The 26874-nt window shown below is 42.3% G+C and overlaps 1 protein-coding gene across 2 annotated transcripts in view; it reads right to left on the reverse strand.

Annotated features, from left to right (window-relative positions):
• Positions 1-19757, reverse strand: part of GPM6B (glycoprotein M6B) — a 30524-nt gene extending 10767 nt beyond the window's left edge. For both annotated transcript variants that reach the window (XM_010078791.1, XM_010078799.1), the window contains exons 1-3: positions 19697-19757; positions 12317-12436; positions 1447-1633 (exon numbers count right to left, since the gene is read on the reverse strand). In XM_010078791.1, the coding sequence (XP_010077093.1) occupies positions 1447-1633; positions 12317-12436; positions 19697-19757 (368 nt within the window). The remainder of the gene's footprint in view (positions 1-1446; positions 1634-12316; positions 12437-19696) is intronic.
• Positions 19758-26874: the final 7117 nt, after the last annotated feature.

A 26874-nucleotide genomic window follows, 5' to 3' on the forward strand; every position in this document is an offset into this window, starting at 1 on the left:
ACAGCTCCAGAAGCCACCCTGTGGCTGGTGCTGGCCCGTGGTAAGCTGAACCCAGACCCAGTCAGCATCCCGACACCAGTGGGCAGTCGTCATGAAATGCGACTCCAGCAGAATTCCTCGCTGCTGCCAGAACAAAAGCATTTTCAAAGCCTGGCGGTCCAGCTGGAGGGCCGGCATAAGGCCCAGCATGTTCAGACCACCAGCCCAGAGCCTGGGACCCACACGTCCCTCCACAACTAGGGAACGAGAGGCTCGCACTGGTGGGGCTGGGCACGGGCCCTGATGCAGGCCTCCACCCTTCCTCTGCTTTCATGGAGAAGCCTCCAGAACACAAAAGTCCTGAATATTTCACCAGTGGGTATTTCCAAAGGCTACTGTTCCAGAGACAAACATTTAAGCTCTTTCCAGTCCTTTCTCTCCCTTTTTTTCATTTGTACAATACTAGTCCACCTTCTTCCGAGGGGAGATGGACAGAACAACATTTGCCTGTTATTCCTGTCATCCTTTCAAACTTTGTGTCACCAAACACTAAATCTACCCTCTGTCAGATTAAAATCGTTACCCTGTGTTCTCTCACTAAAGGCCCTAGTGAAAAGCATTTCTCCATCTTCCTTATAAGCCCACAATATATATTGAAAGGCTGCTATAACGTTTCCCCAGATTCTTCTCTTCTCCAGGCTGAACAAGCCCAACTCTCTCAGCCTGTCCTCATACAAGAGGTGCTCCAGCTCTCTGGCCATCTTTGTGGCCCTCCTCTGGACCTGCTTCAACAGGCCCATGTCCTTCTTATGTTGGGGGTCCCAGAGCTGGACGCAGTACTCCAGGTGGGGTCTCATGAGAGCAGAGCAGAGGGGGAAAATCACCTCCCTCAACCTCCTGGTCACACTTTTTTTGATGCAGCCCAGGACAACGGTTGGCTTTTGGGGCAGCAAGCACACATTGCCAGGTCATGTCGAGCTTCTCATCAACCAAAACTCCCAAGTCCTTCTCTTCAGGGCTGTTCTCAATCCCTTCATCCTCCAGCCGGTATTGATATTGAGGGTTGCCCCGATCCAGGTGCAGGACCTTGCCCTTGGCCTTGTTGAACCTCATGGCTTTGCACAAGCCCACTTCTCAAGCTTGTCCAGGTCCCTCTGGATGGCATCCCTTCCCTCACGTGTGTCAACTGCACCACTCGCCTTGGTGTTGTCTGCAAACTTGCTGAGGGTACACTCAGGCCCACTGTATGTCATTGATGAAGATATTAAACTGTACTGGTCTCAATCTAAACAGGTTAAGCAGGATACACACTCTGTTTCTTTGTGCGTAAACACCAAAAAACCACTGAGTGCTGTTGGACAAACAAGCAACTTAATACTCGGGGATGGAGACTGAGGTTTGAATCCACCTCTACTCACTTAGCATGAGAGTGTTATGAGGAACAATGGAAATGGGAGGCATACTTACACTTCACTCAGCAAAGCATGGTCGCTGGCAGTCGTGGAGAAGTGCTGCTCGAGGATAGACACGGTTCCCGTGAGCGCCACATGGCCACAGCCACAAAACAATGCTACCCCCGAGAAGCAGAGAATGGTTGCCACGAGTGAAGCATATGGCACTCCTCCTAGGCACTTAATGCAACATTCAAAGCAACCTAAGCAGAAAAGAGAAAGCAAAAGAAATGTTATGAGCAAAAAGCAAATTATGAGGAAAAGAATATCTGTCCTCCACTTGGTAAAAGCCATAGGGACTAGAAGGCCCAGGCATTGACCTGATAAGCAAAAATCTATAGGTGGTGCAAGACAGCATCATCCTCTAAAGCAGTGACCTACAGATCTGTTGGTATGGACTCAAAGCCCAGAAAGGGGGCTGAGTGCTCCTATCTTTACAGGATCAAGAGGAGATCAATGAGACAGCCTATGAAATGGAAAAAGAAAAAAAATCACTCGTCTAAAGTCATCCATTGTGATTCTGCTGCTCATACAGAGCTTACTGCGTTTCACCATTACTAACGGCAGGAGCCCCAGCTATGCTGGCACCATTCAGGAAGCCAGAGAAGCAAACACTCAAAACAATGAAACCTTTTGGAAAAGTACAAGATACTTTGCAGTTTCATTGGAAGAGGAACACACACTTAGGTCTGCAAAACTTAACTGCCCTGTACTCTCCCATGGCTCCCAAGTATCTTTTTGTATAAATCCGTACAAGGTTATAGGGATACAGATATTTAACAACAGGAAAATTGAATGGGGCCCAAAGAGTAGCAATTTTTATCGAGCAGCGAGATGAAGCTGTATTACACAGACAATACATTCCCAGCTTTATAGGATACACTGGATTTACAGTGATCCTTGAATATAGTCTGCAGGAGCATAATCATAATTTTAACTAAATGTATTGTTTAAGCAGTCTGAATTAACAAAACACCCCCCCAGAACTGCTGCTCTACAAATGCTGTAATAAGGAGGTTGCAGCTGAATTGCCAGGTCTCCCAACCACACGGCCTGAAAACCCATCTGCTTGCAAAACTGGGAAATTTAAATCGGAAACAAACACAGCTTTTAACTGCGCTATAATGGTAATGGCAATCCATACCAATTCATTACTTCAGGGTGATGGCATTAAGCTGTCTCCATTAATGTGCATTTCATACAACTGTTCAAAACACAAGCCATTAAGACAACGTTTAATGGAGCGACCAGCGTTGCACATCGCAGGAACAGCCTGCTGCTTCTACAGGGAAGCGCTAAACAGACAAAACATTTGAAAGCAGGGAGACAGCTGGCAAACGCATACATCACATCACATCTTCCAGCCCCAAAAATTTCTCGTGAAGATCAGCAAGTCTCCATCCACCACATGAGGCAAGTTTATTTTTATCACTCTCCCTTCCCCACAAATGAATGAGTTGCAGAACAGGCACTTTCTTGAAGCACTAGGGAATAATAAGCATCTGATAATTGAAAGCTTTCCCATTTCATAAGTTGGAAACTCTCCTTTTAGAGAGTCACCAGCAAGCGTCCCTGTCAGGCTTAACCAGCTATCACTACTGAAATTACTTATGAAACGCCACTTCGCTAACTGCAGACAAAATTTCATTGTACAGAAACAAGCCTGGGAAGCTTTTATAGTCAAGCCCACAGCTGGAGTCCACTTAGTAGAAACTATCTTAATGACAGAAGTACTGCTGAATGAACAAACACTGCAGCTTAGCAGTGACAGGGCAAACAAAATCCAAATGCGTGCTATCAGAGGAAATCACCTCTGGTTTTCATCTTATCACACAGGTCCAGAGTTAAGTTCAGATGCCAGACCTTGCAGAGCGATCCTCTGCTTTGGGGAATCTGCCCGAGTATAGCTCATAAGCCAGACGCAACGGCAGTTGTACACGTGAGGCTGGCTCGCCTCCGCAGCATCTGCTTGCAGGTCAAGACCAAACCTCTGAGAGTTAATCCAAGAAACACTTGCACCTGGCGCAGGATTAGCAGCAAAGGATTATCCAAGAGTAACCACGCTCTGATCCAGCAGGCAGTGCTCAACACATGCGTGGCCACAGCCCAGCACAAAATGAACGGCCTTTCGGGCCACACTCCTAAAGAAGGTGGTGACTGAGCACTAGATCATTGCTTGCTGTGGAGGAGGTTGATCACCTAATCGTGCTGATCCATAGATTGCTTCAGAGAAGGATTCCATCAGACAGGAAAGACAGGAAATGAGAACAGCTAGGAATCAAAGCCAAGGGACTGCCAAAGTCCGAAAGAAAAGCTGCTGGCTTCAGAAAATGGGGGCAGCCTGCTTGACAAAGCTAAAAGTTGTTGTAGACCCAGGAGTGATGATTAACACCCCATAATTAGGTACCTGTCTTCCCAATACCCTGTACTGTACAGCCAGCTGTCCAGGCCACCATCAGAACATTCGCCCTGAAGAGTTTGTTGGATCCCTGACCTGAACACATGGCAGTGTCTGCCACTAATCCCTGGAACACAAGCCGACAGTGGCAAACCCCCTTTGACCTCCCAGCAACTGGCTGCTGCATATAGCATCTTTGTGGCCATACTCTTTATGTTCTCCTCTACAAACCAAATAAAAAGGCATCACAATATTTAGGTGACCTTCATTTTATCAGTGCAGACCAAGGCCAACAGATGCCCCGAGAGGTGTCTAAAGCAACCCCACTATTTTGAGCAAAGCAAAGAAAACCGCCCAAACGTGGGACTGCAGAAACTACTCGCCCTCACACCAAGACTAAGGCGTAAAGCAGAGGGACTTCAGTTCACAGGGAAATAGCACGGGTTTAGGGAAGCACCCTAAACCAGCACGTTTCCAAGAGACAGTACCCATCTCCACACAGTCATTCTGCACCCAAACTGACAGCAGAGCTACATAGCCTCCTACCTGAGGGTAACTAATTGTGGGATGCAACCTCATTACGGTGCTGAGGCTGCCAGACCCTCCCCCCCCCAGATCCCAGTGTGAACACTCTTTATGAGGAGCTTAAATCCATGCCTAGCCTGAGCAATAGAGCTGGTTTTATAATTTTGTTTTAAAGCAAGCCTAAAACACTAGTGCCAAGAGCAGCTTTCAAAACCAGCTAAATTTTGAAGCTCCTCAAGCACTTAGATATGCTTACCAAGCTTTGCAAACTATCACTGATGTAGATTGGAGGATTTTTTCAAAACACTAAACCTTCCCAGGCAACCTGCTTTATGGTCTCTCTCTGTAACCCCAAGTCAGCAAGTATCTTCATACAACTGAAAATCCATGATGATGTTTGCCTAGTTCATGCTTGTAAAGTAACTTGCAAACACACCGATGACAACTGCAGGCTGAAGGCCTGTGAACTCGAGCTGACAAAAGTAAGTAGTATTAAAATAAGTTTAGTTCCAATTTTCTGCTAGTTTTTACTTTCCATATGGCAAACATGCTGTACTTTTCAACTGTATATCCACTTCCAACAGAGCAGTGTAAAACGATTTAAATATGAAACTGTACAGCACAAACACACATCACTGCATCTTCCCTTTCAATGGCCATTTTGTGGAAGGCATCACTAGAACCTTTTGTGCAACTCAGCAGAATAAAAACATTTTTTGTCCTCAGGCTGGTGAGCAGCAGTTGCCATGGAGGCAGGTTAATAACAGCCCAATGATTTGCCCAGAGCTGCCTGTGATCTTGGCTACAGATTTAACACACTCTCAGAAGGAGGCCAGCTAGAACAAGGACTGAGATTATTCTCTAGGGAATGAATGCTATTAAACACACACACACACAAATATTCTTGCTAAAGGACAAAAATAAAGAGAAGAGAAAAAACAGGAACCAGCTATTCTTTTAATCTCTTGGAAACTATCAGTCACAGGAAATTGGTAAAGGATGAACCTACATATGTACACAAATTGGCACTTGGTTGCTTAATGTATGAAGAACAATTATACAATCTACCCAGCAGTGTACGGGCTATTGCACATATGCAGGGGCTTAGCCATTCAATTTCCCATGTCAAATGGCAACTGTGTAGATACTTTAAGTACAGCTTTAAGATTTGAACTCAGAAAAGCAAGGTAATGGAGAATTAACGCAAAGCGGTCTTAAAAAAAAAAAAAGCAATTCTCCGACTCTAACTTATCCCACTAATGTCCTGTGCTTTGGCAATGACAAAAGACAATGCAAAGGGATCAGGAAGTTGTCTTGAGTATTCCCAGGGCTTGCTCTAGGGAGTTCACATATCAGCTCTTGAAGCCCAGACTTGAAAAGCTGAGACAAGACATATGTTCACAAAGCCATCCCTCAAAGCAAAGCATGGAAAACATGATATACGGAGTGTCCACACCTCCTGGACAGAAAACCAGCCCATCCTCTGATGTCCCAAACTCCTCCTAAGTTGAACTAGTGCCTCAGTGTATCTCAGGTAAGAACCATTGATCCCATAGTCAAGGTCACTATGGAACAAAAACCATGGAACAAAGAAAACATGAAAGGAGGTTTGAAAAGCTTTCCATTTCAGAGAGCTAAACCTCCAGGCTGTGGCCATTTTCTGAACTAGTTTCCACTCTCTTTTCTTTAGAAGTCTCATTTCTTCCACTGTTCTGAAAGATGAAGCAATGAGCACCATTTTTTCCTCATCACTTCCTGTAATTGTGTAATGTATTTTTAGAAGTCCTGGCATGTTGGACACTTGTCCAGTTAATACGTGGTAGAAATTATACGGCATCTTCCACCACAGAACCACAATCTCTGTTGACTTCAGCACCACTGCTCAAACACCATGTGTGGAGGAACTGTTTTAACAAAAAGAAGGTTGCAAGAGGCCCAAGGAAAGAAAAAGCACTAGATAACATCTTAAAATGCAGTCACACGTAAATCAGGCTCATTATTACATATCCAAGGGAGCCTGGTGTTGGGAGCATTCCTCTCAATTCACAAATAGATGTAAGAGGAAAACTCAATACTTTAAATTCACCCTGTCTCCCCAGAGCTGAAGATTACCCAATACCAAGACTGCATAATACCACTGGAGTCCTAAACCACCATGGATCTTTGTCAGAAAACAAACTTTATGTCAATGGAAGCAAATGCCAATTTTACTTTCTGCCACCTACTGTATTTTTTAAAATCTCCAATCTGAATGGCTTATGTGTGCTGGGATGTACATTTTCATACCTTACAACATGATTAACAGCTATTGGAGGAAGCAGTGAGGGAATATACCAATAACTCAGAAGCAAAAATGGAATTTACCCCCTTCTTCCCTGTGTGAGAATAAGCCAGCACCTGGCAGTAAGATAACTCTACTTCTCACATATATCACCCACACCAGCAGCCAAGGGTCAGTGGCAAAAGTACAATAAGATAAAACATTTAATCTTACAAGGATAAGTTTAAAGCATGGGACAAATTTCTCTCCACACTTTAATAAGGACACTAAAATAAAAAAGTGGTATGTTAAATCACTTGGAAGCATTTATTGAAGCTCTATCCTTACCTATTCCTGTTCATCTTAAATTTGCTGATTTACAAGACATGACACAAAGCTAAAACCTCTGTTATTAATTACAATAAAATGCTCACTCACCACACTTTGGATTAAGTACATTAAACAGACTAAATGAATGATGAGCTCAAATAGAAAAAAATCCTATATTTTCCTCCTACAAACCTTTTAAAGCTCTGCCACAGAAAACGTCCTTTCAGGTTTAACCTTTCCTAATTCTGCCTTTTTGTCCTCCCCAAATCAGGAGTGGTGAAATTAACTTATACCAAAAATGAACTCTTCATGAGAGCTAGAAAACTTAATGCAAGGCTACTTTAGTCTAGCCAGATCGATAATCTCCCCTTGCATTTGCATCCCTCTCTTCCAGAGTTGTTAATCATAAATATTCCTGACCTTTGGAGACCACAGCCATCAGGGATGCCACAAAGGATCAGACCTGAAATCCTTCAAGACCACCACTCTCACCCTTCACAGTGGCTAGCACAAAGATGCTCCATTCAAGTGAAATGCAGTGAGATCTGGGTTAGTCTGATCCATCCAGGAAGTTTCATCCCAATCTCTACTGTTTAAAAGCTACTCAAAGAACAAGTAGCTCCTTTCTGAAGGTTATCAGCACTAATTACAAATTCTCCTCATATTCTTGATACATATATGAGACATATGGTTTCAGCACTATCATACAGCCAGTTCCCCACTTCTGAGAAGGTATCCATTCTCTGTTATCAATTTTAAGCCTGCCATCTTTAAACTTCATTAGATACTTCCATATTCTTGTGTAGCAGAGAACTAAAAATCCTTGCTCATGACTCCTGTGCTGGAACTGGCACAGAGAAACCAGGAGAACTGGTGCACACTAAGAACAAGCATCTCACAGCCTGGAAGCACCATTAGCAGACCCCTTTTTAAATCCACAAAGCACCAAGTATCTCTACTGTATGAGTAACGATAATAAGGTGCTCCTGAATACTCCAGCAAAAATACAGTAAGCATAGGTTTAAAATCAAGCACATTTTTTATAATATGATTAACAAAAAAAAATCTACCACACCCTTGCAGAGGTTATCAATGTTCTCATCAACAGCAAAAGCTAAATCTTTTTCCCTTTCACTAAAGAAAACATGACATTCAAATTGGAGAAAAGGCTTTTACCTTTTACCAAGGCAAGATTTGTCTCTTCTGGATGCTGTTAAATGACAGAGAAGACTAAGAACAGACAGCAGTAAATACAACCCCCCTTTTTTCTTCAAATCTCAGGCCCAAAACAGTACTTCTTATAGAACAAAAAAATATCATTCCCCCTGCAGCAACCAAACCTTTTTCATGTGAGGGCAGATTATCTGAATGGTCTTTTACAGGCCTTATCTAATTTATCTTCTTCAAATTTACTGAAATACACACACTCCCCATTTATATAATTCCCTGCCTCTGTAAGGCTCATGAGGCTTACAGGTGTTCTGAAGGTGTCTTTTTCAGAGAGTGCAATCTATGAAATACGAATCACTACATCCATGTTTATTGCAAATACGAATCCTAGGCATTTACTGTGTGAGACCAAGGAGTCAGACCTGCTCGGGAGGAACGCTGCTGCCCCATGAGACAGTGGGATGAGAGAGTTACTGTTGACCAGCTTTATTGCTCTTGGACAAAGGTCAGGCAAAACATTTGTTTATTTGAATTCATGTCTTCTCTGTTTTACTTGTGGCCCAAAAAAATGGTGCAAACCACAGCAGAAGAAAAGTACTTACTATATACTTTGGAAAAGGCCTTACTTCAAACAGGGAAATATGGGAATCCTTGAGGATGGGTATTTTTTAGCTATAAGCTACTTCAGAAAAAAAATAAGTAGATGATTTAAAAAGAGACTTCTCACATACAGAACTGCTCAAGCAGTACTGATAGAAGCTCTGGCATTATTCCTCCTTAAGACTCATTCTAGTATTTTACTATCCAAAATAACCCTTGGGACTTTTGCACAGCCTGAGCATGTGGAAGAGCTCATTGACACGTAGAGCTCAAAGTGCAAACACATTGTACCAGCAAGAGCAGCCTCTGGTCCAAACTGTGGCTGTAACTCTCAGATGACATATCAACAACTCGCTGTTCAACATGCCTGAAGACAGTTCTCCTCTCTGCCCTCACCCCGACCTCTCTCTCCTCGCTTCACCTATTTTTGCCTTCTCGGAGAAACAGTCAGTAGGGTCAACATGCAAGAACTACTGCTTCAGCAGGTGCCAGCCCAGGCAATAATTCTGGACAAACTCAAGCCAGAAAGGTAAAACCGGTGAAGCAATGGGAAGACTGCCAAAGATATTCAAATGCCTGAAGGTCTAGACAAACTCACTGGGGGAAGTACAAAAGCACCGTAGGCATTTCAGTCCCATGGACTACTTTAGCAGTTCTCTGAAACCTTCTGTAGGGACATTTGGGTTTCCTTGAGTCAACCATCCTCCAAACGCACCTGGCTGATGTAATTTTTGAAGCTGACTTGACTTTAATAAGGTGAGTATCTTACCTGGAAGACTGGAGTCGAGACTCTTAGCTCCACCCTTCTGGCAGCTGTAACTCACCTCACTCTCCATCAGCCTTCAGCACTCAGCAGGAGAGCAAGGCTTTTGCCACACTGGATTTCAGCCACTGCTACCAACCGCTTCCCAAGTTGACTCCTCCCTAGCTATAAAGAAGCAAACAAAAACACAACCTCTCTCTCCCTAGAGCTGAGGGCCAAAAACAGCATGTGTGGGGATTTCAGCCTGGTGGATCTAAGATTCTGAAGGTAAATTCTCCATTTCAGAGATAACTGAAGATGCCAGGATCTTCCCAGATGTTTACCGAACTATAGGACTAGAAGGAGTGGTAAGAAACCTGAACCACAACTGCAGAAGTCCTTTGCCCTGCAATAGCCTTCGTGCAGGTATTTCCCCAGTTGAGTCCCCACCACACCATTTTAAACATGTAAGCTTGCTTCAGTAAAGGAACAAGCTGCTTCAATGAGATACTCACATTCACATGCCCTTATGTGCTCACAAAGCAGCCGAAACACCTCCCAGCATCTGGGGGAAGCAAGTTAGTAAAAAAAAAAAAAAAAAAAAAGATTGCCATAAAGCAAACAACGCCCACCAAGCCTGGAAGAGTGCCTACAGCTACACTTGTGTTAAACAACCATTGCTAAGTTTCTCTTACTAAAAAAAAATATGGTACTTTGCTTCATGGGAAAAAATGTTTTAGGCATTTTGAAAGGCTCATTAAGCTTGCAGGTGTTCTGGGGATGTCTTGCCTTCAGCACTGCAGTGAATATCCCATGCTGACCCTTCCCTGAAGTGCCAGATTAAAGCTTAAAATCAGGAAGGGACATCATGTCGTACATGGAGACCCTAGGAGAAGAGGTGGATGCCACCAGGACTGTCACAGAGGTGCTCTCCTAGTGATGTCCATTCAGACACTGACAGAGGAGGCAAAATAGAAATATCCGTACTGTAAAGGCACCCAAGAAATAATGTGGCTTGTCAAAGAAAGGGAGAGTTTATCTCATCACAGTAGCCAATGCCACCCACCAGCGGGGAGCTGTACGCCAGTACTGAAGGGAGGCATGTTACAGCTGTCATTTGTGACTGAAGCGACATTTTCCCTCTAATCTAAGGGAAAGGAGCAAAGACCAATATTTTCACTGTGGCTAATCCATCACTGGCAGATTGGTCTTACTCAGACCTGTTCAGAGCAGTTTCATTACTGCCTAAAGACCTTTTAATTTCTTTAAGTGCAGCCATTTAAAGCACCTTCCCTTGAACTGTCATATCTGGGCTTTGTTAGTGTTTTTTTGGTTTGTTTGTTTGGTTGGTTTTTTTTGGTTTTTTTTTTTTTTTTTTTTTTTTTTTTTTTTTTTTTTTTTTTTTTTTTTTTTTTTTACCCCTACCAGCAAGAATCCTTTCATCTTCAACTCCTCCATGACAGGCACCACATTTATGTGCATGTTATTTCAGGAAGATTCCCAAGGCTGCCTGAATAGAGTTCAGTTGCCGAAACAAGGGTTTCTAGCATCACTTCAGGTGCCAGACTCCCAGCTGCTGCAACAGAAGGCTGTCCGTCTCCTCTGTGTTCTGGCTCATCTGTGCCAGCACATATGGACATGTCTCATCACTGGGGACAGCTGAAGGGGCACAAGACCCTGATAACCAGGCACCTGGCCTGCTCCCTCCATGTCCTACACTGCCCAGGAAGGCAGTGTTCATAATCTATCATTCCTTCCTGAAGCATTTAATCCATGTATAAAATATCCCACATGTGCTGATTTGAAGTTTGGGAATGTCTTCTGGCAGCCCCGAGTCTCTCACCCAGGTAATCTGTCATAAAATATGGCCAAAATGAATACTGATATTGATGATGGAGATGATTTGCAACCTACGTATTTAAAAAAAAAAAAAAAAAAAAAGCCATTTTGAATCCTAAGGAACAAATGTGTGTGAAAATATAATGGAAAGGGGAAGGATGAGGCAGCAAGCTTTGGTGAATATTTCCATGCAATTGCTGTTAAAGTCTGTGATGCAGAGGCAGGCATCTCCAGTAAACAAGCTGTCAAGCAGGCTTCAGTCAATCAGCTCCATAAAGAGAAGAGGATTGCTGGATAGAGCTAGCTGCAAAATGCTATCTCTGAGCATGTATATCCTTCACTGTGTTAACCCTCAGTCAGACTGGAATTTTCCAAAGCAATCAATCGTGTGCTTGATTTCAGGTGACTTTCTGAGATGCTTCAAAACTTAATTCCCCCCCAAAATCTTAAAGCTTCAAGAAAACAAAATAAGATCTTTTTGAGGTCTCAAGCCAGATATCAAAAAGACAGGCACGTAGAATCAATCACCAAATCATTTTTAAAGTCTCAGCTGAAATCCTCCTCTAGGCTCTGACATATGCACTTACCGCTTCTAGCAAGGGAAAAATGCAAACAAAATATTGTCTAGAAAGCATATTGTAGGAGACCAGGAAGTCGGATGTGCTGTCACTGCTTTAGTGTCAATTACTGCATTTATGGTTGATCAGTTTGATAGATTCATCTGCATACAAAACCCATACTACACTGTCTCATGTGTAAACAGTTTTGAAGCAACTGGGCAGCACAGTTAAAAGGGAGGTGTCCCTCACCACACATTACTGTCTTTCAAGCATTAACAACCAAATTTAAATTTATGTCAGGTATTCATACGAAAGGAACTAGACTCTTACAACCTTAACAAATAAAACAAGAAAAACAGAAGAACATTTATCTTAAATTGTTAGGACTAGTGCAAAGCATTAGGTTTATGCTACTACCATTTCTGAACTCTCCATTTCCCTTTCACCCAGCCCTTTATTTACCTTGAATCCCCAAAGGACTAATATTGCCTCTCAATGCTGGCACATGATGGTACCGGTGTGGCCTTGAACTCCTGTACATCCAGTGGTACCTGCCAATTTCCATTTCTGGTCTGGTGATCACTGCCAATTTTAGGTGGTAAAAAGTCAGTGTCACCAGCAAGTTTTAGTTCAGTACTTTCAGTCAATTAACTTTAAAAATAAGAGCCCAGAAAAACACGCAGTAGTTTCAGAACTGAAACAACATAACCTTACAAACCAAGGGACGGGGTGGGAGGGACGATCAACAGGGAAATGCTCACACAGGTGTTAAGAAAGGTTGAATATCTAAAACTCCACCTAAGATTTGAATTAAACATGTAAGGAAGGACTCTCTATTCCTTTCCCCCACCCACTCTCACCTCTCCCTCTTTGTCCACGGCAGAGAGCTCTGCACAGAAGTAAAGCAAGACAAAGTCATGGAAAACCACATTACCTGTTTTTTTGAAAGACTCTAAAATCTGTCAAAGAAAATGGTTATTGTTGTGCATAGAGGTAGGGGAAACACATGAGTTCGCTCCGTTACCTTTTTACACCAAAAAACAAAACAAATAAACAACAACAAAAAAAACCCACCCAAAAAACCCCAAACCAAAAAAACCCCCATGGGCTTCATTTCACATAGCCTCTGCTCACATCCAAAAATCTGGACCAAGTATGTTAAAACAGACCTGTTCCAGGTTTACCGTGAAGGAGAACAGTTATCCTTCTCCTCATCTTTTCAGAGGACAGATGAAGGTCAGCAACAAGACCCCATGTGCAGTAACACACCTGACCCACCTGCACAGTCATTGGCACAGGGCTCCCAAGCTCCCCAAAGGAGGCCACTGGCAAAACAACATCAAACCACTTTTGAACCTACATGTCGTCCCCCCCTCAGCACCACTATGCCTTTGTCAGACTGCCAGGGTGAGACAGGCAGACCTTTATTTAAAATATACCAGAGTTCCACTCTGCGGGGGCTAAGTGCAAAAGTAGCCATCATCTCTGGCCAAAATAAATCCCACTTAATTTGTCAGTAAGTGAAGATTACGATGCTAAAAGCCCACCATACACTGGAGAGAAATTTTGGGGGGCAGGCAGAGTAGGAATGCCATCAACTTCTGGCCTGTGAGGGGCTAAGAAGGTCCTGGACCTGGGCCCTCTCATGCAGATTTTGCTGTTGGCGCAACGACGAGTTTAGCACAGCCACATTTACATAGGTCAAGAAGAGAAAAAACCTTGGCCTCGAATCCACATGTTGGATCTTGAGATTTGAAACAATAATTTGCTCATCTCCTACACTAGCAAATGAACTCCAATACTAAAATAGTCTTCTGGGTTTCGGATGCAAACTTATTATCAATGGCTCTCTGAAGGATACTGTGTGACTGGGTATTTCTCCCCTCTCTGCAGCTCACACACAAACCAGCAAGTAGGTATCACGTAGTATATTTTTCCTAAAAGACATTATTGTGCTTTATATGACTTACTCTTCATTTTAGGAAAGGCAAATCCCACATCTTATGAGCACAACCAAATTCAAATGTTTTGAAAGTATTGTTCCAAAATGACTGTGCACGCTCAGGATCATATAATCGCCTTCTGCTTACACAGGAACAATCCCGTTTATGAGATCACAAGAAATGCCATAATAATTGAATTGTCTACAAAATAACAGGAAAAAAAAAAAACAGAATTCCTTGCTAGTACTGCCTACCGTCTCCCCTCTCCATCACAACTGTCTGCTCCCTGCTTTTTTGAAGCTACTTACTGCACATTGGTAAATCTTAATTTTCATTGCAGCAGCATCTAGACCAAAATCCTGGCACCAAATGGTTTTTATCGTACCAGGCAGGTCTGAACCCACAATTCAAGATTCCTCTTGCAGTGGCTACAAAAGCCCCTTGCTCAGGGCAGCCCAGCAGGCAGCCTGTCTTTCTCCCTTAGCCTGAGGTGATGCTGGTGAAGTCACCACTGCCTGCTGTGGGACCAACATCAAACTCTGAAATGTGGAGATAGCATGTAAACTTTGTAGCATCATTTCAGTAAGTGAAAATATTCTATGAAGTTGGGGTTTTTTAATTAGTAATTTCTGGTTTTGCAACAGCAGGGCTTCCTTCAGTAGGAGACAGATCGAACTCCATAAGGAATCTCAGTTTTTCCAATGCCCTGCAAGGAGCTGCTTAGCAATGGCTGTCTGGTAGCCCTTACTGCACGCCCAGCACAACCCCTGAAGTCAGAATATCTTTTGGTGACTTCACTGGGACCCACCCATGCAACTACTGCACACAGTAGCCATGAATCAGAGTTTAATGCTGTACCCCCAACAGTTTGGAAAGTAAATAAGTTTAAATTACTTCTTTATGACACAAATCGCATTCTCAGGTCTAGGTTACAATATTCTCCACACGCAGCCAAGCTCACGCAGCTCAAGCCCTCCTGTCTGAACCAGGCTGTACTCCATCCTGCAGGGACACAGCAGCTACAGGACTGACAACATGTCATGTCACATCATTCAGGCATGCTGATGGCGACCGTGTTGTTCAATATTCATTGGGATGAATCACCTTGCACGCCTATAATAAGATTCCCAGTGCCCAACATCCTCACGCTTGCTGCCTTTAGCATATGGTTTTAGAGGAAACAAACAGTTACAACATTCATCTGTCGCAGCCAATGACACAGTCCAACAGAGCAAAGAGAGGGTTGTCATTGGGTTGTTTATGATCTGGCGATCTAGTGATGAATACCGCATTAGGAGCAAGGCTGGCCAGAAAATGGGGAAAGGTCAGAGTAACTGAAGGGGGCTCCCCTCACCCCTCTTCTGTCCCCTCATGAGCCCCTTTGCTCCCACTGCAGAGTCCATTGTGCACACATAGTGCCATCTGGGTTTTTTTCCTCCCTGTTACCATATCCTGTGGCTCATATGTCTAGGTTTTCTGCTTTCATTAGGTCATTCAGGCTAGTATGAGTACATTCTGCAAGTGTTTTTCAACCCCCTCCTATTTAGAAACCAAATCCTATTCATTAAAACCTAAATCACTACGCCTGCCAAATTATTATCCCCACAATATCGCGTGTCCCAGATTCTCCCTGGGCTGGACCTCTCTTCCTACAGTTGTATTCTTCAGGGACTTAAAGCAGTTGTTTTCAGGGGATCTGAAACACCAATAAACTGCTTGAAATGGGAAAAAATATGCAGCATACTAAAATCTTTAAACAGCTCTGATATCACTATGTAAGCCTAACGTTAAGGGAGTACATCTGATAATTTTGACAAATAACCATAACACACATAGAAAAGACAATTTTTTCAATTTGCTATAATGAAAAACACATCTGTGATGCATCAAAATGTTGTAAGCTCATTGCATAAAAAGAACTTTGCTAAAAGTGAAATAAACGGCACATTAATGCACTCTTTTCTCACGTTGCAGCTTCAGTTACACTACTGCACATAGTCGTACATTTGTGTTTAAGAGAAGTATTTTCTTTCTATTTTTGACTAGCACATACTTGTCTATTTAGAGTTTAAAATTGGAAAATTCTCTTCATATATGACGAAAATAGTAAGGCTCGCAGCCATTCCCGAGCACGAGGTCTTCTTTCATCAAGAGCACATTAGTAGGGAAGAGTCAATTAAAAGAAACCCTGGGTACAGCTGCTCAGGCTGGTTTTCATTATTCCTCAGCACCGCATATGCAATTTGAACATCATATGCATTCATACAAGGAAACAATATCCCAGTATAATGGCTTTCTTCCATCCTCCCATGTGTAATTGGTGAATTCACCATGGTCATCCACAGTTGGGTTTTATTTTGTTTTGGTTTTGGAATTTTGCAACTTGGTAGTATTTCTCATAGTTAAATGGAAAGGGAAACTTCTTGTCTCTGCATTAAGCATATAAGGATCTATATCCTTCACTGCTGATGCAAAACGGCATTTCGTTTTTCTTATTTATTCCACCTCAGTAAATCTGCCTGCCCAGTCCTCACGTTTTGATTTAATTTAATGCCTGCAAGATAAACCCTGTCATTTGTAATAATTTGTAAACCTTCATCTTTAAAATGCACCCAATCTGTCCTGCAGCCCTGTAAAGTATCTGTTAAACATTTTGCTTCAGCTCTGATAAGGGCTGCTGATACACAGTATAAAGCTGACTTATTCTTATCTCCATCAACATGAGTGTTGTTCCATTTCCAATCAAAAAAACTGGGGCAGCAGCCACTCATCTGGGTGCAGAGAAACAAATGTCTGATGTAAACACTGAATCCATCAGCTGGGTAATACCACTGCTTGAATCAGGCAGGGGATTCAGGAAAATAATAGTTAAAATATAAAATGGGAATTCATATACAATTTAGCAAACTTTAAAAATCTAAATGAGATCCATCATTTTCATTTATCAATCAGTAAATATTCATAACGCACATTAGCACGTGTAAATTGTCTCAACTACACTTCAATCCAAAATAGATGGCCATCCACATTTGCCACAGGGATGGGAAAAACAAACCAGTACCTATGCGACACTACTGTTCAGATCTGACTGTATTAGGTGCTTGAAATGGAAACAGCTCTCGCTGCTCATCCCAAGTGCTCAGGCAGCATTGCTCTCCAGCATTCTCACGAGTACAGGGAGCCCTGTATACAGACAGCATGTAGTCCTAGCCCAACTTCCTCCAGGTATTTACTCTATACTATTACAGTCCATCAATGAGGAGTCCTTGCATTAAAAAATACAACCTGGAAGCCTGTAGTGTAAAATTCTGCTAGTGGAAAAAGAACTTTTAGCTTAAAAGTACAATTTGCCGACAGTTAAATACAGATACTTTCCTCAGAACTTGGCAGTGCAAAGCAGACTGTGTGTGAACCTGAGTACCCGCAGCGAAATGCTCAGGATCTTCTCTTGCTCAGTCTGAGCAATAATGACATCCGCCAAGCCCCTCTCTGAGGCTGGTTTATCTCCTTGGACTTTGCAATTAATTTCTGGAAGGAAGAGTTAAAAGACTTTGTGATAGCCCTTCAATTGCTTCAAGCTGTGGTGTTTCTGTGCCATCACTGGATCTAGGGCATCTCATGAAGGACAGCCATTACAGGCAGTCCAGGTGGGATCTTAAAGAAGCAATTATTGCAAGCCTGGCAAGCATGTAAGGCATAGCAGGCAGAAGGATCCAGTCTGGACAGTAAATGGACACATTTTTGAAGGGGTCAGCTTCCATTTTAAACCCAAAGCAAAGAGGCTGTATTTTCCAAGAAGTTTCTTTGCAAAGAGAAAAAGCTCATTTTGCTCCATGAGAGCTGCTGGTGAAAGAGCCCTTTTGAAAAATCCTGCCATTTCAGAGGTACTTGACGCCCACTGAGCCCATCTAAATACCTGACTTAGCTAGACAGTCTTAGCTCTTCAGAAAATCTGCCCCCCAAAACCTCCTACATCACCACTTAATGACAGTAGCTTTGCAGGGGGATCTGGGCTATTTATTTTGCTACTGAAACTAGGAGTAAGACTGTTTCGGCTTTCTGCATTTTAATTTGCTGTGAAACATATTGGGAATTTAAGTCAGTAGAATACAAAGAGCATAACGTGAGAGACTATGCGTTACTTTCAGAAATTAGGGAACTGGCAAGATCAAAGCCTTGAAGTGTTACACACACATACCAATGTAACAGATCCAAAGTATAAAATTACCACAGAAAAACTAGGAAGTGGTGGTAAAATTAAGATAGGAATTTACCCTGGTTGCATCCTCTGAAAGCAACAGATCAACCACCTTGACTTGGTAACAGATTTACTGTTCTACATGTTGTGCTTTCATCCTTGCCAAAATAAAAGGGAAACCATAAACTCATTGTAAACACACTCAGCAACACATCCCATTTTGCACAGCTGCTAACGCATACAGATAACTTTCTTTGGTGTTTATTGTACATGAGTTCTATCAGTTTAAATATAACTCATTAATCAGAAGAAAAAATTGCTATGGTTTTTGACGAATGATCTATGAGTTCAAGGTGGTTTTATAGCCAAGGTATTTAGGACATTTTATACATTAATTACTAAAAATCTGCAGTGAGGTGGGTTATTGTCCACATACACTAATGGCCTTCAGAGTTTAATCTCTCATCAGTGGACCTCCTTTTGTGAAATACCTAAGGGATTATGAAGTACTATGTCTAATCACTTGACAAATTTCATTTACTTGAAACTGAAACTAGGTTTGAATTATACAAAGCGCATAGGAGGAATCAGATTCAAAGTAGGAAAATGAAATCTGGTACTGGACAGTACCGGTATTTGTCATTACATTTTTATCTGAACTATTTAACAATAAATTAAACAATTCTACTTGGGGAAATGTTATTAGTTCTGTACCAGTTGCTTATACCTATGAGACACTCAGATTGCTTATAAATGACACACAACAGGTTCAACAGTATACTATTGCTTGTAAAAAGGCAGTGGAAATTTTAATGATTTTGTTACTGCTGTATCGTTTAGCAAAAAAAAAAAATTATGTTTTGTACAGCAGTCTGCTACACTGAAGAGGAACATCTATTTGGGACAAATTACATGATGCAGAAACAAAACGGTCCCTTGCTAGCTGAATTTACTCTCTGAAGTTCAGCACTTCAGACCAAATAAATCACCTGTAAGGCTGGAATGGAGGAAGCACCTCTCCTCCTGCACTGCAATCTCCCTACCACAAAATCACTACCATGGAATTGTTCTCTCCATTAAGCAGCAATTCTTGGTGATTAACACATCCTGAAACCTAATGTTGTGAAGCTCATTCCATTATTTCCCATTATCAGAGTACAGGCAGACCTCTACAAAGGCAAAATTTGCCAGGTGACACCATAGAAAAGGAAAATTAATTTGAAAATAAGAGTAGCATTTGGCATCCAGCTAACTACACAAAGGTTGTGTGATATCATAATCTATTATACATTATTATAACCTCAGTCTCCCACACTGCATTGCAAAGCCTTGCTACATGGCTAGTCTTAATGAGAACACCCGATTACAGCTCTGAAAACAGCATGCAAACACACAGGCACATGCTACCTCTGTAAACCAAATTTACCAAAAGCCATCAAAGACACAGCAATAACAAGACTTCTTTTGCAAACACCATTTCAGGTAGGGTTAGGACAGATTCTAAGCAAATACAGACGCAGACAGAAAGATTGCCGTTCTATTAATTCATTCTCAAGCCATGCAGGAAAGGATGGCTGAAAGCCCAAAGATGCAGTAATGATTGTTTAAGAGCTATTGGAAAAAGTGACAAAACTGGCCTAAACCTCTTTAAGCCCCCTGAATGAAGAGATTTAAACAGGCTATTGTTAGACCCCTGGGTACCTTTTTTCTCTTGGCTTTGTTCTGCATTTTCCTCCGCTGCAGTTTCCATGGCTGGCTTCATACCATCCACCAAAAATGCCGCCCCCCCCTCCCCCCCCAGCAAGCACTTTTTCTCTTCGCCTCCTTTCTCACTCCCTTCCGTCTCCTATTTACGGCGGCAGTGATTGAGCGGCTCTGTTCTCCCCTACAGTAGATTACAGTCCTTTCCAAAATGCCAGAAAAGTCTTGTCAGCTTCAATTTCGCTCCGCTGACTGGTCCACGAGGAGCCGAGCCAGCGAGTGCTCAGCCATACGTCACCACAGTCCCCAGCTATAAAATAGCCATCCTGTACCCGACCATGCCCCAGCTCGCCCTGGTGTGGGGACCAGCACCACCAGCTCGCGCCCTCTTCCCCTCGCCCTCCGCTCTCCCTGTCTCCCAAGACTCTCGACGAATGTTAATCAATTCTCGGGGCGGTGAATGGATTGGTGACATTGGGAGAGGAGATGCAGGCAAGAAAGAAAGGAGCCCCCCAGCCGCCGTCTCTAAGGGGAGTGCACGCCGGCACACAATTGCAAGGCTCCCTTTCCCATGGGACCTCATTATTATGCTTCACGTTTTGATTTATTCCACATGCCCTCTGCTCTTTCAAGGGGCGGGGGGCGATGGGTCTGTTCTCTCCGTTTGCTTTCTTTGCCGAGTAAGTTCCACTCACCCACAGCAAAAGACTGTGCGAGAGAAGCATAAAACCAGAAGTGGGCATATATATATATGTGGAAAATATAAATTCTTTCTCTGACTAGCAAGCACAAAGGAAAAAAAAAAACAAAACACAAAAAAAATCCAAGTAAGCAGAAAGGAAGCAAGCTCAAGTGATCTGAAATGCATGTGCAATATTTTAAAGGATAAAATGTTTAAGAAAACACAGCTTGGGTTTTAAAAGGATGTCTGCCATTAGAGACCCAACACCATGCCTAAAAGTGAGTGCAAAGTTGCTGTTAAGCACATGCTAAATCAAGACTGAATGCAGCACAATCTTACAAGCTGTAGTAACCTGGCTCTGGGAGCAACAAAACCAGGACACGTCCACATCGCACTCTGCGAGGTGACTTTAGGTGTCCCCAGCCTGCTCTGAGCAGCCCCATACCAAGGAGACACAGCCCAGGCAACACTCCACAGGGGTATTATTCACCTTCCAAACCCCAAGATAACTGACATATTTAAGGCTGTACTGTACTGAGGCTGATTAAGCTTGCCTATCACTTTGTCTCAATGGCCTCATAGCGTGCCACAATGCACAGGGCAGTCATGCCCAAAGGCACCCCTTTTTGTGTGTAGGATAATGGAGCAATGGCCTTTGCAGTCTGGTAGGCTTCACGGGTCCAGCCGCCGCAGTCGATTCTGCAGCCTGCAAAGACGCCTACCAGATTCAGCAAATGCTGGGGATGTTGAAACCTACACACTGCATGTTCCATATAACAGATTCAGCCAGGAGAGTGGGAAGAAGAAAGCAGTTCAAAGATTTGTAGCTGCCATTCAGCCTCTTCTGGTTAAAGTTACTATATCTCCAATTTTGCTGTGCATTTTTATTTCTGCAAATGCCCAGTGAAAAGCACAAAAAACCTCAGGCCCAACCTTCAGAGAAAATTCCCTTCTCTTTGAAGAAATCAGTGCACAAATTCTCTTCTCTCACCATGGTCACCATAGTTGTTACTTTGCTTTGGGCACTACTGTTCAGACACATGCTTCAGTGCAGCTGCCAAGAGGTCTTGGACTTCTCTGAAGGTTTCATATCACAGCATCAAAACTTATGTCAAGCATTTGCCTAAAGCTTTCCTGGAGACCAGCAAAAGTCTGCAGTTGAAGCTCCCACTTGAGCAGACCTTTCTATAAGCAGGATAAAGTTAATTTGTAGAGGAGATGAAGCATCCTCAGGAACCAACATGAGATAATGGGTTGGGTTTCTGAAGGTAATTAAATCAGCAGCCCCAGCAGAAACCTCAACTTAGGTGCAAGGCATATTTCTCCAGTCTCCTTCTCCAAGGCCCACATAGGAGTCCGTACATGCATGGAAACCCCTGCCCAGCAAGACCACATACTGCAAATGGTGACATGTTTGCCATATTCTTTTAAACATTACCAAAAGTTGTCCAAATCCCACAGTCAAGAAAGAAAAGACAACTTCTTTACATTTGGGATAATGATTATACAAATAAAGTGTTCCACAAAGAGTGGGGTTTTTCCCCATTTAACATCAATAAGATTGAAAGTCAACAGCAAACATACCCTACTTGCCAAAAGACACACAAATTTTAGTCATTGGTCAAAACAACTGATTGCCTCTCACATCAAAATTCCCTTCTTGGAACTTCTCATTGTTCAGGTGGTACTTCTGCTCACTGCTGTCATAGTCTAGATGTCTGTTTCTTGATGATCTTTACTAACTTTGGAAAATGTAAAAGCTTAAAAGGTTAAAACCTCTCTTCAGACTACCCCATGTTACAAAAGGCCTGTTCAAAAACTAGAGTGGTATAATATTCATGTACTTATCACTATAAACACAAAGAAAATATGAATGTCATCTGGAATTTTCTTTCTTTAAGCAGAAAATATATTAGACAGAACATTTGCTTACAGGCTGTCCCTGGGGGAAACCCACTAACGAAGCCCCACTCTGTACCAGTGAGACCCACTCCTTCAAACAGCTGCCTGCCTTCCTGCTGGCAAGCAGGTTTTGCTAGGCAGGCTCAGGACTTCAGAGCAGATGTTTTACAAACACAAAACTAACAGGCTGGGAGACTGTTTCCCCTACTTTCTCCCAGGATAGCCCCTTCCCCAAATGAGCAATGAAGTAAGTACACAGTTACCAGAATTAACTTCACAAGAGCCTGAAGACTTCAGAAGTTGTCAATCCCAACTATTCAAAAGCATTAATTCTACCTACCAAATAATCCCCTAAAAGCTTCAAGTGATGCATGAGTGTAAAGTTCTCCCCCCTCCCTTCTTACTGCTTTCCAGATTGCTTCAATATATAACGGGTTTTAAGCACTTATCATCTTAAGTCATTTTTAAATCTTCAGACCTCTGTCCCATCATTGATAAAGAAAGCAGACAAATCAAACTACACGATATTTCCTCCAGTGCCAAGGTGGGTGCTGATCTTGCACTTTGAGCATGAAGCTCAGCCAGCAAGATGTCTCATCCAAAACTCTCTCCCTTAATCAGACACATCCTTTTCATAACATGTGATGAGACAAGGCGACATCAAGTCTATGCCTATGACAACACAACAAAAGACAAAGCCACAAAGGCAGAAATTAAAAAAAATTTATTCAGCAAAAGCCTGCTGTATGGACCAGGCTGATATAGATAACCAGAAACCACGGACGGCGGTTAGTTATATTTCAGGAGTTCGGCCCAGCATCTTATTTGCAGAGCAAAATATGAATGAAATGAGGAGAGGGTTTGCACAGTAACAATTTCTGGTGCCAAAGCACAGCTCTAAGCCTATGACCAAACCTCAGGAAGAACAGAAGTGAAACAAAGTATGCAAAGACACTGCAGACCAAGTGACATTCATTGCATAACAGTTCTTAAAAAAAGAGTGTTTAATCTCTTTTATCTAGCCTTAAAAATAAAAACATGTAATCATTTTGCTCAGTCAAGTAAAAGAGTACAATTACACAATTTTTAAAAAGGTATTAAAACCCAATTCTGTTCATGTGCCAATTCCTTTTGAACATCTATGTAATGTCATTGAAGCTAGTTTACATTCCTGAAGGCTGAGGAGCTCTGTCATAAACTACAGCAAATTCTTCACAAGCCTTCAGGAGATGAATATACACTTGCCACTTCTACGAAGGCTTCACAGAGGTGTAATAAAGAGCATTCTCACATACTTCAAGCAATTTGGGATTACCCTATGAGATCCAAGACTCGAGTTAAAATTCAGAGACTGTCCCTCAAACAAGACTGACTGACATGTATTCCAAACAACTAATTTTAGAGACGACTTCTAGAATAATTTTTTTTTTTTTAGGAAATTTGCAAAACTATTCAAGAGAAAGAACAAATACACATGCAGCCACTTGGTGTGTGTCACAACATAACTGTTAATGTTCAGACCAGCTTTAGACCAGTTACCCAAGACTTGAGTATAAAACCCACTCGGAATCCTTATGCAAAAGGAGGCAAATTTTCCATGTAGATAAAATTGAAGCATAACAACAGGCTTCTCGTTGTGCAGCGCTCTTATACCTGGCAAGTACTTGAAAAAAAAACAAACAACTGAGGCCCATTCTTTCAGTCCTACTAGATTACTAGGAAAACTAAATCCAAGTTCACGCACAAATAACAGTGGAAACAACTTGCACTTTTACCACAGTATAAAATATAGACTACTAAAAACCATGAGTCTGCGCTGCACTTAGGGATTTCAATCTTGGATTTCTGAAGAAAGGGCAAAACTAAAGGTGTAAGTGTGGATAGTGTTTATCTTTGCAACCAAAGAAAATCACTGAGTTAACTGATGCAGGTTAAGTCCAGGAGAGCGAGCAGAACTTAACGGTGTGAAAGCACCAATCCTGCAACCCCCTTAATAAATCCACATGAAGATGGCAATAACTGCTGCCAAGCTAAATACCTGGCAGCAAGCAGGCAGGCAAAGTAGATGCTGTTCGGTTGTTGGGTCTCATAGACTTCTCTGGTCAGCCTGCTAGCTTCCAGCTGGACCACTGCTTTAGCCCACTGCAGCCACAACCACTGTCAAGAATCAAAGGCAACAAACAGCCTAAATCCAGAACATCCATGGATGACTAACCTTTATTTGGAACAGAAGGGGGTGGTGGGGGGGGAGTGGAAATACCTTAAAGAGTGAATAGGTGACTCTGTACGGCTTTCCCACTAGCTAAGTCTCATCAAATCCTAGTCTCAAAGATGACTGAAATAGCAGAGATGTGAAAGCTTCCAAAGAAAAAAGCCTGAAGAGCTATAACCAAAGTCAAAATGAAAGCTAAAGCTGATGTTCTTCAGCAGCTGAGAGGTCCACTTCTGCTTATGAAATGCAGTCAATAGCACAGGAGTAATTAAAAAAATTCTATATATATTATTACTTTACCCTAACTAATTGCTTTAGTAAGATTTTCCTGGGTGTAAGAAGCTTGTATTTAAAAAACAGACCTGGGGAAAAATAATCCAGAATCCTAACAGACAGAACACAGGATAAGAAAAGCAATAAAAATGAAAACAAAATATGCTACATTTGAAACTGAGCTGGAAGCAACATCACCCTCCTGCACCCCTCTCCTGTGAGGCTGCCTGGAGCAGCATCATGCTCTAGGCAAGACAAGAAAGAACAATGCTGGCAAACTGGAGACCATTTATACTACAGCTGAAAGAACACAGAAATATAGGAAACAAAAGCAAAGGTATCCTAGCATCTCCCCGGGAAATAGTTTTAATTCAGCAAGCAACCTTCAGAGCACCAGCCCCGATGGTCGTCTTCAGCTTCTACTCCAGCTCAACAATATCATGGCAATATGTAGTTTCCTACAACTGTAATGCATGGCAAGTTTCAAATGCTTTACATTTAAACTTGGGCAGCAAAATGAAGGCTTTGAGTCACCCAATATTACATACATGTTCTGTTCAACAGTGGCAACATACTTACATACGTGACTAATATATGAAGCCCTTCAACAGTACTTCAAATGTTCCTCCATCATTTTAAGAGCTAGGTTCTTGATTTTGGCACACATAACCATTTCTCTCTCTCTCTCTCTCACCTTCACAACAGAGAGGAGATTACCAGCTGTCATGCTTGTGTCTCCATCCCTCTGCCTTGAGTCACGCACTTGGCAGCAGCAGGAACGCTGCAGTGGAGCAGGAAAACTATATACTCTGTTCTTTCATCTTCATTCCCTTAATTCTGTGCCTTCAAGGCAATCCAAGCTACTTAGCTTTTGCTATGAACCCTCTTCTCCAATACTGTTACCAAAGCCTACTGCCATCTCAGAAAACTAATAAGAGTTCCGAACTACTTGGTCAAACTGAAATAGCATCCTAGATATTCATGTCGCACTTGCTAGCACTTAAGTAGAAGTGCCTCTTGTACTTGTAGAAGAACTATTTCTGCCAGATTTTTAGAAGGCAGCAAAGGTATTATTATACTACATTCCTGACTTAGTCTTAAAACGTGAGAGTTTGAGACAGGATTGGTATTAGGAAGCTACCTGTTGAATTTTTTTCTCTATCTACCTATAAACAAATCTAAACTTCACTGAGTTCAGCCTTGACACAAACTTATTCTTCTGCTCCACAAAGTCAGACTTAATCAGACAATGCTGTGTTAACTTTACATCCAATTCTGATTTTCCAAATTGCCCTCCCACTCTTCACATAGACTTCAGCATCCCACCTACAATCTCTCATCTATTCAGTGCTCGTTTTGTTCTTCAGTCTTGGCCTCAGTCCAGTCTTTTCACAAAGTGTGGAAAAAAGCAGGGAAATATAAAGTAGTACAAAACCCTGTAGCTCCCCCAAGAGAAACCAGGGGCACTCATTATAAAAAAGTACCCCACAGAGGGGGTGGTGGGGAGAGACAGGGATGAAGACACCTCCTGAATTTCATGAGGGATTCCATGCATAAATCATAGCTATAGATGTGTGTGTGCATACTCATGCAGAAAACATATGTGTGTGTGTGTACATCAAGAAAACATGCATATGATTATATACATATTTTTATAGAGCAGAAAACCTTACCGGCATCATCAGAACCACAATGAGGAATGCAAACTAATTTACAGAGTCATGCAATAGGTATTAAGTTTCACAGTGAATGCACAACTAAGCACCATCCCAGTGCTACAGCCTCCTCTAGCTCAAGACTTCAGGGCAGAGAACCAAAGTATCCACCGTCAGACTGGAGTCTGTGGCAGAGCTAAAACAGGTGGTGAGAGCACTGTTTCTTAGGCACCATTATCTGCTCACCTCAGTATTCTGGGTTTAAAGGCTGGCCCCACCAACACCAGGCTCAGCCTTACATCGCTCGTGGATTATTGGTCAGTTGTGTGTCAACGTTTTGATAAACCCATGTGATTCAGCAGTCAAAATGCTGACATAAAATAAAGCATCAAAATAATGATTGGTACAAGGTACGGAAATTCACTGTTTAAAGGTTCAGCACCTTGTGAGTCCC

The sequence above is a fragment of the Pterocles gutturalis genome, unplaced genomic scaffold, assembly GCF_000699245.1.
Source record: "Pterocles gutturalis isolate BGI_N339 unplaced genomic scaffold, ASM69924v1 scaffold5736, whole genome shotgun sequence".
Taxonomy (NCBI): domain Eukaryota; kingdom Metazoa; phylum Chordata; class Aves; order Pterocliformes; family Pteroclidae; genus Pterocles; species Pterocles gutturalis.